We start from the raw sequence: 16,044 nt of genomic DNA on the forward strand, positions 1-16,044 counted from the left end.
CCCTTTATAATGTTTTTAAGATGAATCCTCTAGAAGCTGATACAAAAATACTCACCCACGGGCCCTCCCTGGTGGCGCAGCGGGTTAGAGCACAGCACTGAGAATCTGAAGCCACTTCCGCATGAGTTCGATTCCCCCCTGCCCCGGAGGAGACCACATGGCGAGCCAGACCTCTCCTGGCCTGCCCGCTGCTCCCCTCAGCAGTGTACTTCGTCAATCTGCCTGTTCTGCTCCCCACTCTGTCTCTGGTGAAGCCTCTCACCGTCCCTGAGCCTCTGGCCTGTACCCCAGTTCTGTATGAATAGATAAATGAATCTTTAAAAAAAAAAAATACTCACCCACGGTGAGTATTTATACCAGTCAAGAGAGAAGAGGCATATCATTGTGATTAGTGTTTTGAGTACATTTTTATTGTTATTTAAAATAACATTCGAGTTTAATTCCAAGTTCAGCAGCTGTCTTATTCTGCTTCCTCCCATGCAAAGTACCCTTGCAGGTAAAGAGAATCAAACTAGTTCCAACTCTTCCCTGAATTTGAAGCTCTTAAATAAAATTTTTAATGCATTTTTTTTAAGTCTTAAATAAACACGCGTCTGCCCGAACAGCTGACCCATTGGATCTTTCTGCTCTTGCCTTCAGAGATGGATTTGTCCCTTTCTGGAGTAGAGCAGAGTTTTAAAGGTGTCACTTGAGAGGATGGGGGCGCGGTTGTGGGTTGGCGGTAAGGGAAACAGAATCACCGTGGGTGAGGAGGCGGAGTACTTCGAGGGCCTAGGCACCCAGACCCGGCGAGGACCGTGATGTCGGGCAGCCGCACAGGCCCATGGGTGAGGAGAAGACTCACGGATGCTTCCCTGGGGCCTCGCACAGCTGAGCCTAGGCCTGGCTGGCTGTTCGGTTGGGCGGGCAGGGCATCGGGTCGCGCCCTCGGTTGGCGCTCACCCGGCGCGCTCGCGTCTCCTCGCTTGCGGTTTCTGGTCGGATCCCAGCTGGCCCAGACTCGCTCCAGAGGAGGAGGAACCGCTGTCGAGCGAGAAGTGCACATCGGCTGATTGATGAACTCTTAATAGGACTAATCGCTCCGCTTCCCCACCCTAAACACGGTGCAGTCCTCGCCCTAGCCCCTTCTCCAGCGAGAGTGGACTCGGCCGCCAGCCGGCGGGGTGATCAACTCACCGTTTGTCTTCCGAAGGGACTCCGGGTGGAGACGGAACGCGCCCACCCCAGTGCAGCCCTCGAGCTCTGAACACCACGCCCTGCCGCGGGCCAGGTGGCCTTCGTGCAGCGCCACCGCCGACCTCGGGAGAGGAGGAGGTGGAGGCTATCATTCCCCGCCGGGGAGGGAGTGGTCAGACTGGGGTCCACACCACCCCCTCCTCAGTTTCCAGTTCCGGGGAAGGCTGCAGGCTTCCTTTGTGTGTGTTCTGCCTAAGGTGGGCATGGCCATGGCATCGTGGCAGCCCCGAGGAGCTTCTCCACCGCCTGGCACTCACCGGGCCCGGCTTGGAAGCGCTTGGCCCTTGCAGAATGGGCGAGGAGCGATGTGACAATAGTGGGCAGCACTTTGAACAATAGAGCAATCCACAAGGCCTTCTCCCACATTCCTTGTAAATGAGGGATGTTGTTCCAGCCTGAAAGGCCCCAGCCCCACAGGTCCTCCAGGCCTAGTGTTAGGTTCCCCAGTAAAAACCATTCTGTACCAGGGTGCTCCTGAATAGTGATTTAAACTAAGATCTCCGGCTCTTCTAATGTTAACCTCCATGTTCATGGTTCTCCAGATATTATGCCTCCAAAACAACAATCCAGAAAGGAAACAGGCAACATCTTTTGCCACAAACTCTAAGAGGGCTTAAGTCGGCTCTCTCACCTTGCACATCTCCTGGGAACCCTCCTTTCATCTGCTACTTCTGATACTACAGTTTCTGACAGAAGGATGAAAGCAATGCTAAGAACTCCCAGATGAAGACCTTCCTAGATGGGGGACATCCATCTACCTTGTCTCTTCCTTCATATGTGGAAATCTTTCCTTCGCCATGCTTCATGCTGGACCCAGATGGAGAGTGAGAATGGGTCTTTGGTGGATTGTATTTGTACACTTCCAACTTACCAAGGTGGGTATGCAACCCGCTGGAAGTATTAAGTCATGGGCATTAAACCAAGTATAGAAATCTAGTTAGGATGAACCGTGGGCCCCAAAGGATATTTGCAGGTGGAGTAGAAGATAAGGAAGCAATGAGAACAAAGAGTTCATCTTCTGTGATGTTTTCCACCATCAGGTAGTGAGTGCTCAGTCTTTCTTTGCCACCCAGGCATTCTGCAAGAGACATCTAAATGAGTCAGTTCTCAGAGGTGGTGAGGGTATGGCTGTTGACAGGATGCCATTTCCCCATGCCCAGCCCAGAATGTTTAGGTATAGCCTGTTCACTGGGGTCCTAGCTGTACCTTCTCTGGGAAGTTGCAGTACCCTGCAGTGATCATGCTATAAGCCTGTGGGAACTGGGCTTTCTGCCTCTCTTTCTCCATTTAATATTCACAAACTTCTGCTCATCCTATTCTTTTCTTACAGTTTCTGACAGAAGGATGAAAGCAATGCTAAGAACTCCCAAATGAAGACCTTCCTAGATTTGTAACTGGGATTAACCAAGTCTTGACCTTAGAAAGATGTTTCTGTTCTGAAGATAAAGTAAAAATATACCTTTGGCTATTTCTCAAATACTGAAGGTATAAAGAAGCTTCTGGCTCCCCTACGTCTAGCAGAGAAACTTTCTGATTAGAATGTTGGATGGTAACTTCTTTGTTATTCAAGCATATACCCACACACATCCTCTTCCCCCTCCCTAATGAAAAACCTCAACAGATGGAGAGCCTAGGCTCCCCAGCCTGCTGGCTGAGAAGATGCACTTCACTCAAGGGTCAGTCAGCTGGTACAGACTGGGGGAGGAAGAAGGAAGAGCAGCTAGTATAGGTAATTGCTATCTTTTAATACTCCTTACAGGCAGAAATTAGAAAAATCCTGTTCAGCAAAGTTAGCAACCTCTGGGGCCTGTGAAACCAATTTGGCTGAGGTGTCTCTGACAGGGTCTAGGCTTGGGCTGCATCCAGGAGAAAGCGCCCACCCTATATTCTCTCCCTCTCTCTCATTTGAAAGCCTATACAAAGAAATGGTACAAGTGGATGGTTAACTTAATGATTCCATCAGGGGTGGATTTTTCTCTGTCAGGTCCCTGGATGAAGCTGAGGTCTGAAAGCCAGGAGACAGAATATGTACTTAATCGCCCTTTCTTACTGTCTTTCCAGGGGCCGGAAAGGCCTTTCCCCTGGAGTCGCAGTCTCCAGTGCCCACCCCATGGCTCTGTTGCTCTGTTGGGCCGTGTCTTCTCACTCCTACCCCTGCCTGGGTCCTGAGTGTGTCAAAGTAACATAAACAAGCCTCTTCTCTGCCTTAATTTTGCCCCGCTCTGTCTCCTATTTCGTGGCGGGCTGCCTCACCTCTATCCTCCTTTAATTTGCATTTAATTGCCCAGACCGAACAACCCGGGGCTCCCAAAGGGATGTTACCCTCACCGAGACCCTTTTCTTACTGATGCCCACTCTCTCAAAGCAGTCCTTCGGAGGGGTCGGGGGAGGGGGGAGGGTGTAGCTTAGTTTAGGCCCCAAAGCCATTTCTTCCTCTCGGCCAAACCAAGTACACCTCCCAGAAATGATCACAGGAGTCAGACGGGCCCTTCCCTACCTCCCGGCGTCATACCAGCCCTGCCTCTGTGTGGCCTCCCCCGCCGCCGCCGGGCGGGTGGTGAAGCCGCTCACACAAAGGCGCAGCCGCTCCCGGAAGACCCGGCAGTTCCGGCGCCCTCAACCCAGCACCCAATGGCGGGGTCCAGTTGCCTCGAGGGCTGTGTACGCCCTCCTCTGCCCCTAGTTCGCAGTCCTGGGAAAAAGTCACGGGGCTAGGTCGGGTGAGGGTTTCATTCCCCTGCACCTCCTCCCTTCCCGCAGCAGATCCTCCCCGAGAGGTGAGGCCTGGACCCAGGACGCCATTGCCGGCCAGGACTCCCCTCCCCCAACTCTCTTCTAGCTCAGCGTCTCTAAGACCCGGGAGGGAGGAGGCGCCTACGCTGATAGAGCAGCTATTGTGACCTTCCCTTGCCGAGCGGGAACCCAGCCGAGTGTGTACCGCTGGCGGTGGCGGGGGAGGGGGGAGAGGAAGCGCCTGTGTGTGCAAACGTCGGGGTGCGGAGGGGGTGGCACTGGGAAATAAAGGTTTGCAACCTCGGGCGGTCGGGAGCTTCAGAGGGCGTTTGCTTGTGTTTAGACTCCGGTGCTTCCTAACACTAATCGCAGGCTCAAATGGAGAATGTCTGGTGAAGGCCAAAGCGGCTGGTTTATAATTTATGAAGTTTTAAATGGCTGTGCCGCGGGCCCCCACTCTCGCCCTGCACGCTGGCCGCTGGGAACGCGCGTTCTCCAGACACACCACCGCCCCCACTCGCACCAGCAGCGGGCGAGTGTGCCCATCACTTGACGTTCAAGCCAACGGCAGGGGCCCATCCGAGCCAATCTGCTCGGGGAATATTTCTCCAGAAGCTAGAGAAAGCCACAATTTTGTCCCAAGCGAACTGCCCAGTCCACTAGAGAAGGGCGAACTGCCCAGTCCACTAGAGGAGGGCGCCTCTGGACGGCTGCGGCTGCCTGAATGGGAGGCCCCCGTAACCCGCACTTCTGTGGAGCTTGAGTGCGAGAGGAAGCTGATGTCAGCCGGGCAAGACACCGTTTAAAGTCTAATCCATGAAACCCTAAGCCGCAGATGACACTTGGGGCCTTGCAGACACCCGCAGACTCAGCAGATACTCCTGCGGTAACACACCGCGCTGGAAAACGCTGGGAGCCATGATGCATTATGTATTTTTATTATTATTTATGGTAGGAAGAGCAGATGAGGAAAACCGGGCTGAATCTAAACAGCCTGACAATTCATCTATTTAATATTAAACCAGTTAAGGAAGGTTGTAATCCCTGCAAGGCAGCACGGCCTTCTTTGATTTCTGTAGGAGCTTAAAAAATAATTTCTTACAGGACAATTAGAAATTCTGCCAATGGATGCAAATCTCATAGAAAACAATTTTAAGCTTTGAAAGTGGGTAAAATATTCTTCAGTTAAAGTTATTTATTCTGTTGATACACTTCTACAACATGTATACTTTAAACCTGCTTGGCTAAAGTGAAATTTAGCAAAAGGACATTCCCTTCCCACTCCCAATCTAACATGCCATTTTAAAAACAGCACAAAGGAACAAGGAAACTAAATATTTTGAGCCATTATTTAGCGAAACACAAACATCCCAATAGAAACGATTGTTGTTTCACCAGAAGATTAGAAGTTAAATTATTTCCACACAATAGAAATTTCACCTTGTGTCACCAGGGATGTAGCAGGAGTTGCATTATTTGTCAAATCAAATAGAGATGCGTGGGCCGACTTTGCTGAAATACAAAAGAATGAAGCTTATCTGAAGGCGTTTTCAAGTACCTCCTCCCAGAGCAGTAGGTGTAAGTTGTCCACCCCTAGCTAAAAACAGGCTATATTTACAAAATGGTTATAAATCTTTGAAGACATTTTTGCCCATTTTGCACAAAGAAACAGTAAACAAGGTGTGTTTATATTTGTTATGTTCCACTAATGAAACTTTTATTACTACACATCATGGGGAATGTTTGTTTTCTTTAGAAATTAACCACCGATCACCATAAAAGGGAAAGTTGTGACAAGCATTTCCTAGAGGGGGGTGGAGGGAACCTAGGTGCTTTCTCCAAATGATCATTTTTTCCCTGCACCCTGGCTTTTTCATAGCTCCACTTGTTTTTCTTTGATTGTCAGTATTCGTTCAAAGCTTATATTTTATTACTTAATGCAGAAAAGTGAGTTCTGGGCTCGCCATGTAAATACAATTTTTTTTAAAGTTGATTTGTGTCTAGAAAGAGGGCAGTAGAAACAAGAAAGCAGGAGCCACTAAAAGCCCCATTCAAATCATCAAGCCCAGAACATTTCTAGGTTTGTATCCTCAGATCCACCTCTCCCCCCCCCCACACACACACAATGTCAATAGCTGGGTTGTAAACCAGGTATCCCCAGAACCGACTCCTTGTGTACTCCATTCCAAAGAAATGATATCTGTATATTTTAAAGAGCTTACTTAGGGACCTTCCACGGAATTGTGTGCAAAGGGCAGAGTCATCTAATCGCAAGTGTGATTAACACAGATACACTTCCGGCTGAGAAATTTTTTTTATTCTAAATATTTGTTCAAATAGTACCAGACAATTTGAAATCAATAAACTGTGTCGAGTGGCAAGGGCTGCGGCTGTTGAGAAATGAGTAACGGTGTCGTGCCACACCACGGGGCCGCCTGACTCTACCCATGAAGAACAATTTGCGGTCTTAATCCTTTACATCAACTACAAACACCAGCCACGGTTACAACTGTTCAAAACTACTCTCTCAACTAATTCAGACCAAGGGGACTAAAGAGGTGAAATGTGGCCCCCCGCGGCCTGGGAGCGCGTTCCTAAGCTCGGCTGGAGAATTCTACAAATATACACATAAATACATTAAGACGAGGATAAATAATCAGGGAAACGAAATGACTCGCTTCAAATAATAAATACAGATCGTTGAGTCCGATGCAATCCTTACGGGATGGGAAGGAGCATATAAATTAAGGTCTCCGCAACTAAGCTAGACCGGGGCCAGGCCCGGGACTCTCCGGCTGTGGCGCGCCGCCGGTGTATCTCAGACTTACCTTCGGGACACCATTACCAGATTAGAGTCCCTCGGTCCGCTGTATATGGCACTGTCAGGTTTACAGAGTCGGATCTTTGCGGCTGATTTTTGGCGAGTCACCCAAAGGACAGCGCGCCTGGAGGGGAGAGGCCCAGTCGCCTGCGCCTGGGCCGCTCTTGGCCAGAGGCCCGGGAGGCGGCGACGGGGCCAGAGGGGGTGGGGGGGTGTCACTGAGCTGCCCCGCCCGCCACCCCGCCACCAAAGCAAAAGAGGTAATTTCGCCGCGAGTTCTGGCCGATGGCGGCTGCTACAGGTGCGTCAGTTTGGGGGCCTCGGGTAGGCGTCCCTGAGAGGAGTGGTGGGCCGAGAGATCTGTGTAGGTAGGATGAGGGTCGCAGGGTCCATGGTGGTGATTGCCGGGAATCTGTGCCGCGCAACTGTAGTCCACGCTGGCCGAAGACGGGTGCGAGAGGTGGCCCAGGTTGAAAACAGGCCCGGACGCGGGTGCCATGGAGTCGACGAAGTTGCTCCCCACGTATACCGGACTGCCCTGCAGATTGGCGCTGGGAAAGCCGCCGCCGTTGCTCGCCATGGGGTGGGGCTCAAACTCGGGCGCCGCGTAGCGCTTCTGCTGCGGTAGGCAGCTGCTGAGCGGCGCCGTGTAGGCGGCCAGGCCGTACATGTTGGGCTGAGATTTGGCGAAGGCGGGCGGCGAAGGCGCATCGTAGGCCAGGCCGGGCACCGGCTGCAGCTGGCCCGAGTAGGCCACGTGGCCCGCGGCGCCTCCGAGCGGCGGGCTGCGCTCGGGGGACTGACCGGCGGGCGAGTGCAGGATGCCTTTGGCCTTCTGGTCCTTCTTGTACTTCATGCGCCGGTTCTGGAACCAGATCTTGATCTGGCGCTCGGTGAGGTTCAGCAAGTTGGCCATCTCCACCCGGCGCGGCCGACACAAGTAGCGGTTAAAGTGGAATTCTTTCTCCAACTCCACCAGCTGTGCGCTCGTGTAAGCCGTGCGCACCCGTTTGGACGCGGGGCCTGGTGGGCTCTTGTCCTCGCAGCTCTCTCCTGGGCAAAGAGGGAGAAAGAGGGAACGCTGAGAGGGAGAAGTGGGGACACGCAGGCCAAGGAGGGGTGCTTCCCGGAGTCCTCTTCCGCCACTCCTGCCCGCACCTTAATCCAGACTGGGCTGGGGGAGGGGCATTTGTGAGGTGAGACTCCGACCGGGAAATCACAGGTCCCAGGCCTACCTATCAGTGGCACCTGAAACCCTCATCTGCCTTCTGAGGTCCGACTCACTCTGCCCGCCCTCTCCCCTCCAGCCTAGTCCATCATCCCGTCCCAACGGCCATGGAGGAGTTTAATGAGAGACTAGTAGCAGCTGTTAAGGCCTCCCTCCAGATTTCTTAAACACTCCTCCCAGCCTCTGCTGCTGGGGTGGAGGCAGCCCCAGCCTGCCTTGCTCAGGGGCTGGCTCCAGAGCAAAGTACCTCAGGAAGTGTATGGTGAGGGTCCAGATCTTGGCACCTCACTCCAGTCCAGCTGTACCTAAGGATTCTGCACCCAAATGCAAGTAAACAATAACCCATAAAAATAATGCCCCCAGATTGTTAGGGGGCCCAAGCCAGACTGGGGACATTTTGAGCACTGCTGTGCTAGGAGCAGCAGTCTCCACACTGGCTTCCACCACCCCTGCCATCTCTCAGCAGCTTGTCCACTCCCTCCCTGGAAAGACAAATGGATTTCTCCTGGGAGGGCGGGCCTGGGCCTGCAGCTGAGGAAGGAGGGGCAGGAGAAGCTTACAGGCTGGGGGACTTTCCCCCAGGAGCTGCAGCCCTGAAGAGGAAGGGGCAGTTAGCTATATCCTAAGCCTCAAACTATCCCTGGACCTGGAATAAGTTCATCCACCTAAAGATAAAAACCCATCAAAGAACTAAAGGGCAGAAAATTTTAAAAACCAGGCAGGCTAAACAGAGAGAGGCAGCAAGCTTCATAGCTCCTACTCCTGCCCATATGGTATTTGTATTGGTCCACACACCCTGAAGGGACCTATAGAAGATCTTCTCAACACTAGGCACTCCTCCAGGGAGAGAAACCTACAGTTGCTTTCCTTGAGGAGCACTTCCTCTTGCCCTAGGACATGTTCCTCCCCATACGGATTTGCTGGGGTGGGTAGATTTGGGCTGAAGTGAACCATAGAGTCCCACAGCCATGCCGTGCAGACCCTGGATGGATTCAAATGGACTGTTGTATTTTGTGATCTTGGGCAAGTCACTTATCATCTCTAACAGTTTCCTTAACTGTAAAATGGGGATGTTATCACATACCTACCTCAAAGGGATCTTAAGAAAATTAGATAATGCAGGCAGCATTTAGCTTGGTTCTTAACATACCCCTCCACAGACTTTAGTGCTTCTGCACTCAAGGGCATGGGATTCATGTGTTATGGGTTATATAATCATGTATGTAGCTTCACATTTTGAAGAGCTGCTGTGTGGAAGAAGGTGCTGAGTTGATGACCAGCCACCCAGGAAAGCAGATATTAGCTCAGTATAAGGAAGAGCTATATACTGACCTAATGCTCCTTATTAATATAAAGAAGAACTATTTACTAATAACTATGAGACTTGTCTGGCAATCATACCAGCAACCTTGAGTGAAAGTGAGCATCCTGTTACTGGAAGGGTGTGACCCCAGTTAGGGATACTAATCAGAAAGGATATAGGAGCTTAGATATCTGGCCTCTAAAATTGCACATCTAGCCCCAAATTGCGTGCTTCTAGGTGAGCTGGTTACTTAGGTCAATCTGGAGACTTGGCCCAGGGGTGAGCCTCTCACAGAGCTACCTGCAGTGGCACAGCTGTTCTTCTGCTTGGAGTTCTGTCGGGACTCTTTCATCCATGGGAAGATCTGCTTACTGATGGTAGTTGAAGAGCCAGAAGCATTGGGCCCACCCTTGGCCTTCTTGACTTGCACTCCACCTCCAGGGTTGGTAGGTGAGGAGGGGGGTAGGGTAGGTGGTGGAGGAGGGGGCTGTGGCGGCTGCTGCTCTGAGTTCAGCCCAGGAGGCTGGCTGCCACCACCTCCACCTTGGCTGTTCCCAGTGCCAGGTCTCATGCAGCTTCCATTGAGTTCAGCCCCTTTGTGGGGTGGGGCTCGAAGAGGTGCAGAGCTCTGGATGGAGCAGGCAGAACCTGGGTAATCAGTGTCCAGGGAGTTGGCAGCAGCAGGGGGTGGGTAAGGCTGATGGGGGTTGCTGTAGCCATAAGTGTCAGTGGCTTTGCTATAGCCATAGCCTCCAAAGAGTCCTGGGTTGTCATAGTAAGCGGCCTTCTGCATCGTGAACTCAGGAAGCTCTGGGGCCTGTTGACCCTGCTCAAATAACATTGACCACCACTGTCTCCTTCACCACCACATTCAATGTCTCCAGAATCCTGAGAGAGCTGAGGCAGCCCCCAGCTCCAGGTGACCTGAGGAGAAGAAAAATGAGAGGCCCGGGAGGGACTGTCAGAGGCACTACCAGTCATTGTAGGACTCACCAAGAGATTGCTTCACACCCAACTGGAGGGATCTGGGTTTGTATGAACTTATTAGAAAAGTCAAAGGGAATTTACATAGACATAAGACAATTTCTTCTCTTTAGCTCTACTCCACCCACAGAAGGGACTTATACCCCACCTCCCCGCCTACAATAAACTTTTTTCTCCAAGACTGTCAATTTGGTTTTTAAAACTTTGTGAAAAAACACTCAGGGCCTCATTTAATGGCTCTCTAGACTTTGAGCTCGTTACAGGCAGAAACTTGTCTTTTTCTTCCATATGTGCCTAATATCCAGCCCAGTGCCCTGCAAGTAGTGAGTATAATCAGTGCCTGTTGAATAAGTGAATGAATATGTGAGTAGATCAACCAGTTAATCACTGGATCATTCCAGAATTTTCATGAACAGAAGAAAGCTCTATAATACACTTAGAGTGGCCAGAGCACTAAAATAAAAAATAATTGTCTTCCCTACCTGGTTTCAAAATCACAGCATCTTTCATGGAGACCCAGATAGTCCACTTCCTGTGACAGGTAAGAATCAGCCCAGTTAGCTTTGTGGATCAGCACTGTGGACTCTATTAAAAGATGAAAACCAAGAAGAGGACTTAAAGATTCCCAGACTTATTTTAAGGCTAGAAAATGGTATTATTCATCTATATTTTTCCAGACTCTTTGATAAACTTTGTGTCCACTACTTTTAAATGGATACCAGTGGGACATGCAGGGACATGAATGAGTGGAGAATGCTTTATGTTATAACTTTATCATTTTATCCTGCATTTATTATCTAAGTAGATATTATTGACCTCTGGATCATCCCTCCCACCCCACCTCCCACCCAACCCACAACCAATTAGAGAACTTCTCATGGCATGATGAATGGACCCAGAATTAGAAGAAGAAAAACACTAAGAAAAAAATCAAATCAACCCCTTTTGTAGTCCCTGACTCCTGATGGGGGTTTCCCTCCTATAACCCAACCTCTTCTCCTGAAAGGCTCCTGAGGAGTTAAAATATAACTAAGGTATTCAACCACTTTTGTTTGCTTGATAAAGAAATCCCATAGGTCAGCTCCCTATGCTTAATTCTTGGTTTCTCTTTTTTTTCCAGGCAACTTTCCTTCTCCTCCCCCCCCAACTCCCATCATGGTCATCATGATGGACCCCATTATCTAGATAATGTATGTGACTAAAAGGTGGGCCCTAGTACCAAAACCACTTTTCTGATCACTCATTTCCCCTCCTCTGTCAACAAAAAGCTTAACCCAAAGAAATTTTTTTTAATTATTCACATTAGTCTTTGTTTAGTAACATGATTGCCCATTTTGTTTTAAAGTACAAGTGGAATACTTTCTTGATAAGAGATAGGCACTTCTCAAAGGGGTCATAAATGAATGCTAGGATGTTATGTTCTAGAAAATATTTTTAATATTGTTCCTAAATATATACAGTTAGGATATCTACTTAGCAATGCTGATTTAATTGCTTTCAATTTATAGATTTTATATATCATTCTCTGCCTCATCCTGTGACTGATAGTTATGTGTTTGCCCCTAAGTCAAAGGACTAGGTACTTTGAGTTTAATTAAGTTGCTAGACTTTTCTGGGATCCTGCTTCCAGTCTTAAGCCCTGGGCTTGCTGCATGTCAGAATGGCCATATTTGACACTCAGACCACCAAAACTGCTGCTTCTGTCATTCTATTTACAACTGTGGAAGCAAAACAACCTACTTTTGCCTGCCAGGTTGACCAAGTTTATCTTGATATGATACACAGGCCAGTCACATTAAGATAGCTTCTTTAGGAGCTGACCAGGTATTTGAAATAGATGGCTCTACACATATTTGTTCCTATAGCACATTCCTTTTTTAAAAGCTCTGTATACCGGCCTCAGAAGTGCAACTACTGGCCAGTTTCATGAGTAGTCACACAGTCTTTTCTCCTGCCTGTTTTCATTGTCTTCAGGAATTTCAAGGCCTACTCAGTGGTGACCCAACACCCCAATGCCCACTTCCTCAGAAGGAGGGAAGCTTTGCAGCACCCACTCTAGAAATACAGTTACCCAAAGAAGCTACCTTTTCTAAAACAGAACCTGGAAATGTCACAAAATTCGTTGTTTTTTTTTTTTTTTAAGCCTTTTTCTTTCCAGAAACCCCGACTCCTTGTGAACTCTGCTTGAACTTAAAAAGCAGGAATGGGTCATAAATCACTTGGACAATGGTCAACTGTTCAGTGGCTCATCTTTTTGATCACCCCCCCTCCTTTTTTTTTTTTTTTTTTTTTTTTTTTTTTTTTTAAGGCTTTCTTTTCTCACCCTTTGCTACTTCTGCTCCTTTGGGCTCTGGGACCCAAATGCCTCAGGGTGAAGACCAGCCCTTGTAGGGGGAGGGGCGGTCTTCGAAATCCTTCTACAGCTCTATCATCTCACATCTTCTACCCTATCTCCCAGCCCGCGAACCCACCGAAGCAGTCACCCCAAAACCCCGATGGCGCCATCCCAGGCCCCTCCTGAAGTAGGAGCGCCAAATGGGATCTGGCTAGCCTTTCTCGCGATCGTAGGAAGTTGCCTAATTCAACTGGGATATCCAACAGCAGATGGAGAATACAGGGCCAAACGGTCCCCAGTCGGAAGGAAGGCGGCCTCCAAGCAGCCACCCGCCGGTCCCAGGGCCGCGCCGTCCGCTGCACCCGCCGCGCCTCCGGAACAGCCTAGCACTGATACTTGCTCACTGCACTTAATTCTGCGCGGGATCAATACCTAATATGATACCGAATAAATAAAAGGCGCTCACAGCGGCCAGGGGACGGGGTTATTAAGCAGCTGGAGCTCTCACGGTGCATATCAATGCACCTGTCATTGTGGTTTGTAACAAAATTTATGACTGCGAGCACTGCGGCAGTAAACGCTTCAGTAAGGAATGAAAAGAAAAACACTTCCCAAGGCCCGGCACTTTTCAGAAGTGGAAAACAGGCTCCGCGTAGGAGGAAGCGCGGCAAAAGAATTCCCTACTCCGCACTTTTCCCGGCCCCGCGCCCTGCGAGCAGGGGGATTATATAAAGTGGTCCGTGCAGTTCTGGGAGCTGCTCGACTCAGCAGCGGGACCAGGGACTGGATGCTCACAGCCTCTCCGGGGACCGAAGCTCTGCTGTCCGCCGAGGCCTCGGGACGCCGGGAAGCTCGCCGAACGCGCGGAGGCCGACAGGGCTCTCACTCGCCCGCTGAGGTCCGGGAATTTCCGAGGGGCTCGGGGAGGGAGCCAACAGTTGCCAATGACTAGCGCCATAATCCTAGTAAATCGCGAAAGGTCAGGCAGACGCCCGTGCAAATTGAAAGAGAAGGGGGAGGTGATGGGGTTCTAATCGCTTCTGTTACTCTACATTTTTCTCTTAGGGTTCCAGTTGGCTTCCGGTCCTCTCCCGGGCCTCGGAAGCCCACAGATCTCCTGGCAGACGCGACTCTGGCTGAAGTGGGTCCACTGAAATTGAACCAAGACTCTTCCCTACCTCTTGGTTTCAAAACTACTCCGTTTCGGATTTGCTCGGGAGGGGATACATTTACTGCAGAGATGGGGCAGCCTTCTACCTAAGTTCTCCAGCTCTCTCAGCCTGAACCTCTTCTGCCCTATAGGAAGCCCCTGACATGCCTTCTAAATCACTCTTATTTAGCCTAGATAACTCAATACATAATACACCCTGCATTTAAAGCACTGGGCTCACCCCATTAAAGCGCCATAAATTTGAAGGCTGATGATCGGTTATCATGTAACCCGCCACAGTTCACACTGAGGTGATCCACTTCAAAGCCGCCCTTTGTTTTACGTCTTGATGTATGAATCCTGAGATGGCTACCTTGAGTTGCAGGATAGATGGAAATGTAGTGGAAATTATTATTGTTTGTTTGTTTGTTTTTTAAATCACTCCACTCACCACAATTGTGTGTGTGTGTGTTTTCTCGAATTTTGTCTCTAACTTTTTTGGTAGGCTCCTCGGGTTCCTTTGGATATTCTGTTGAGGCGAATCTGGAACAAGATGGAAACTCTCAGTGGCAGTCGCTTCTTTCTTACAAACATGGAGAGGCTTTACTCCTTTTAAGAGTGTCATACTCAATGTGACTATTGTATGTGGTACCCACTGCCATTCCACAAGCCTTCTCCCTGGCAAAAAGAAGACTGGATTTGCTCTGGGGAAGGGGCTGAGTGGTCTTTAACACCAACATCCTTAGCTGGCTGAGGGAAGAGGAGGCCAGAGAAGGAAAGGTTGGATCCTCAAGCCAAGGGACTGGCCAAGTGGGTCAGAGGCTGGAAGAAGACCAATGACTCTCCTTCTCCAACAATGCTTTAAATGATCCAGGTGCCCCAATACCAGAGGCCAAGCATAGACCCTAGGAGTGGAGGAGAGGGACTGAATAGTACTGGAATGGGGAGGAGGCTACCACAGGGCATGGGAAAAGGAAGGTGAGTATGTAGATAGACCTGGGTGGGCCCTACTAGGAGGCTGGCCACAGAGTCTCAGAGAAGAGGAAGCTGGACTCTACTTCCTGGTTTGTATGTTATATGTCCTTTGGTTTCCCCTGAGTTTATTCCATTCCAGTAAATACCCAACACATTTCTAGCTGGGACTGCCCCTGCCTCCGTGAGGATCTGACTACAAATCGCCTAAGAAACAAATATTCCACTCCTACCCCAAACCAGACCAAGCTGCCCACTACTGCCTGCACTCAGCGGGTGCCTGCCCCCGGTCAGGTGAAAGCAGAGACACAAACCCCCTCTTGCATCTGCCCTGTGCAATTTGTCGACTCAGTAGTTTGCAAACACTAAACCGCGCCAGGGAAAGCCCCACACAAAGCGTTCCGGGCCCTTCTAAAGACTAGAGCGCGCAGCTATAAGCCTTTGAAGTGACCTTTGGCTCACGCAGCAATAACTCACCCCTTAATGAACACCCAACAGAAGCGCCTCGGAGAGATTCCGGCCCGGTAGTGCTTCTACCATGGCTCCCGGGCTTCAGCTTAGCAGCCAGCCAGGACCCAAAAGGGCCCATCCAATGGGCGGGTCCCGAGGGCTGCGCGGTGGAGGCGCCAAATAGCTCGGCCCTCAGAAGGGACCCAGCAGCCCCAAAGCCTCTTTATATGATACATTCACGTGGGCGGACGTCAACTGTTGCCGCTTGATTATTTTACTTATTTATTTATTTTTTTAAAAAAAGATTCTTTAGAAATAGGAGCAGAAGCAGGCCTAAGTTCAGAGAGCCACCCAGAACCTCGATCCCCCAACGCCAGTAGGTAGATTTTGTTTTCTCAACCTCGGAGGAACAGGGTAAGTTTGTGCCTGGGGGTGCGTGTGCGCTCCGGGTTCTGAGCACTAGAGGCTTCGGGAGGTGAAAGGAAAGAGGACCCCCCAAGGCCAAATTTGACTGTCTGAGAGCCCCCAAAATCTCGCAGGCTCCCTCTCCCACCCACCCATCGTGCAAGCTACCAGCCCTGCTTCCACCTCATACTTGCTGGGAATGGTAGGCTTAAGCCGGCTGGCTCTGAGCCACTAGCTCCTGGTCCCTTTTCGCAGCCAGAAACCGGGGTAGAGAAGAGAACCCCGTCTTGGAGGTGTCAATGAAGAGCTGGTCCCAGGCAGGCCTGGCCCGATACCCCACCCCCCACCAGGACCCAGGGAAAAGTCTTTAGGGTAGGAAGCCTTGGTGCGGATTATTGAAATTTTCGGGGAAGTTATAAGTGAGTGC

General features: G+C 50.2%; 1 protein-coding gene across 5 annotated transcripts; it reads right to left on the reverse strand.

Moving 5' to 3' along the window:
* Positions 1 to 388: 388 nt before the first annotated feature.
* HOXD3 (homeobox D3) lies at positions 389 to 15,293 on the reverse strand. 5 transcript variants are annotated; one of them, XR_001145756.1, is made up of 7 exons: positions 15,240 to 15,293; positions 10,788 to 10,890; positions 9,622 to 10,245; positions 6,798 to 7,843; positions 5,410 to 5,481; positions 1,177 to 1,298; positions 389 to 1,023 (listed from the first exon to the last, which is right to left on the reverse strand). XR_001145756.1 is itself a non-coding variant. In XM_012729085.1 (4 exons), the coding sequence occupies exons 3-4, from the start codon at positions 10,160 to 10,162 to the stop codon at positions 7,086 to 7,088; spliced, it is 1,299 nt and encodes a 432-aa protein (XP_012584539.1). In that variant the 5' UTR covers positions 10,163 to 10,245; positions 10,788 to 10,890; positions 15,240 to 15,293; the 3' UTR covers positions 6,271 to 7,085. The 5 variants fall into 5 exon arrangements, 1 of the variants encoding a protein (XP_012584539.1); XR_001145757.1 differs by lacking the exon at positions 5,410 to 5,481; XR_001145758.1 differs by lacking the exon at positions 1,177 to 1,298.
* Between the last annotated feature and the right edge of the window lie 751 nt (positions 15,294 to 16,044).

This window comes from Condylura cristata, unplaced genomic scaffold (assembly GCF_000260355.1).
Source record: "Condylura cristata isolate star-nosed mole 26May11 unplaced genomic scaffold, ConCri1.0 scaffold00002, whole genome shotgun sequence".
In the NCBI taxonomy this organism is placed as follows: Eukaryota; Metazoa; Chordata; class Mammalia; order Eulipotyphla; family Talpidae; genus Condylura; species Condylura cristata.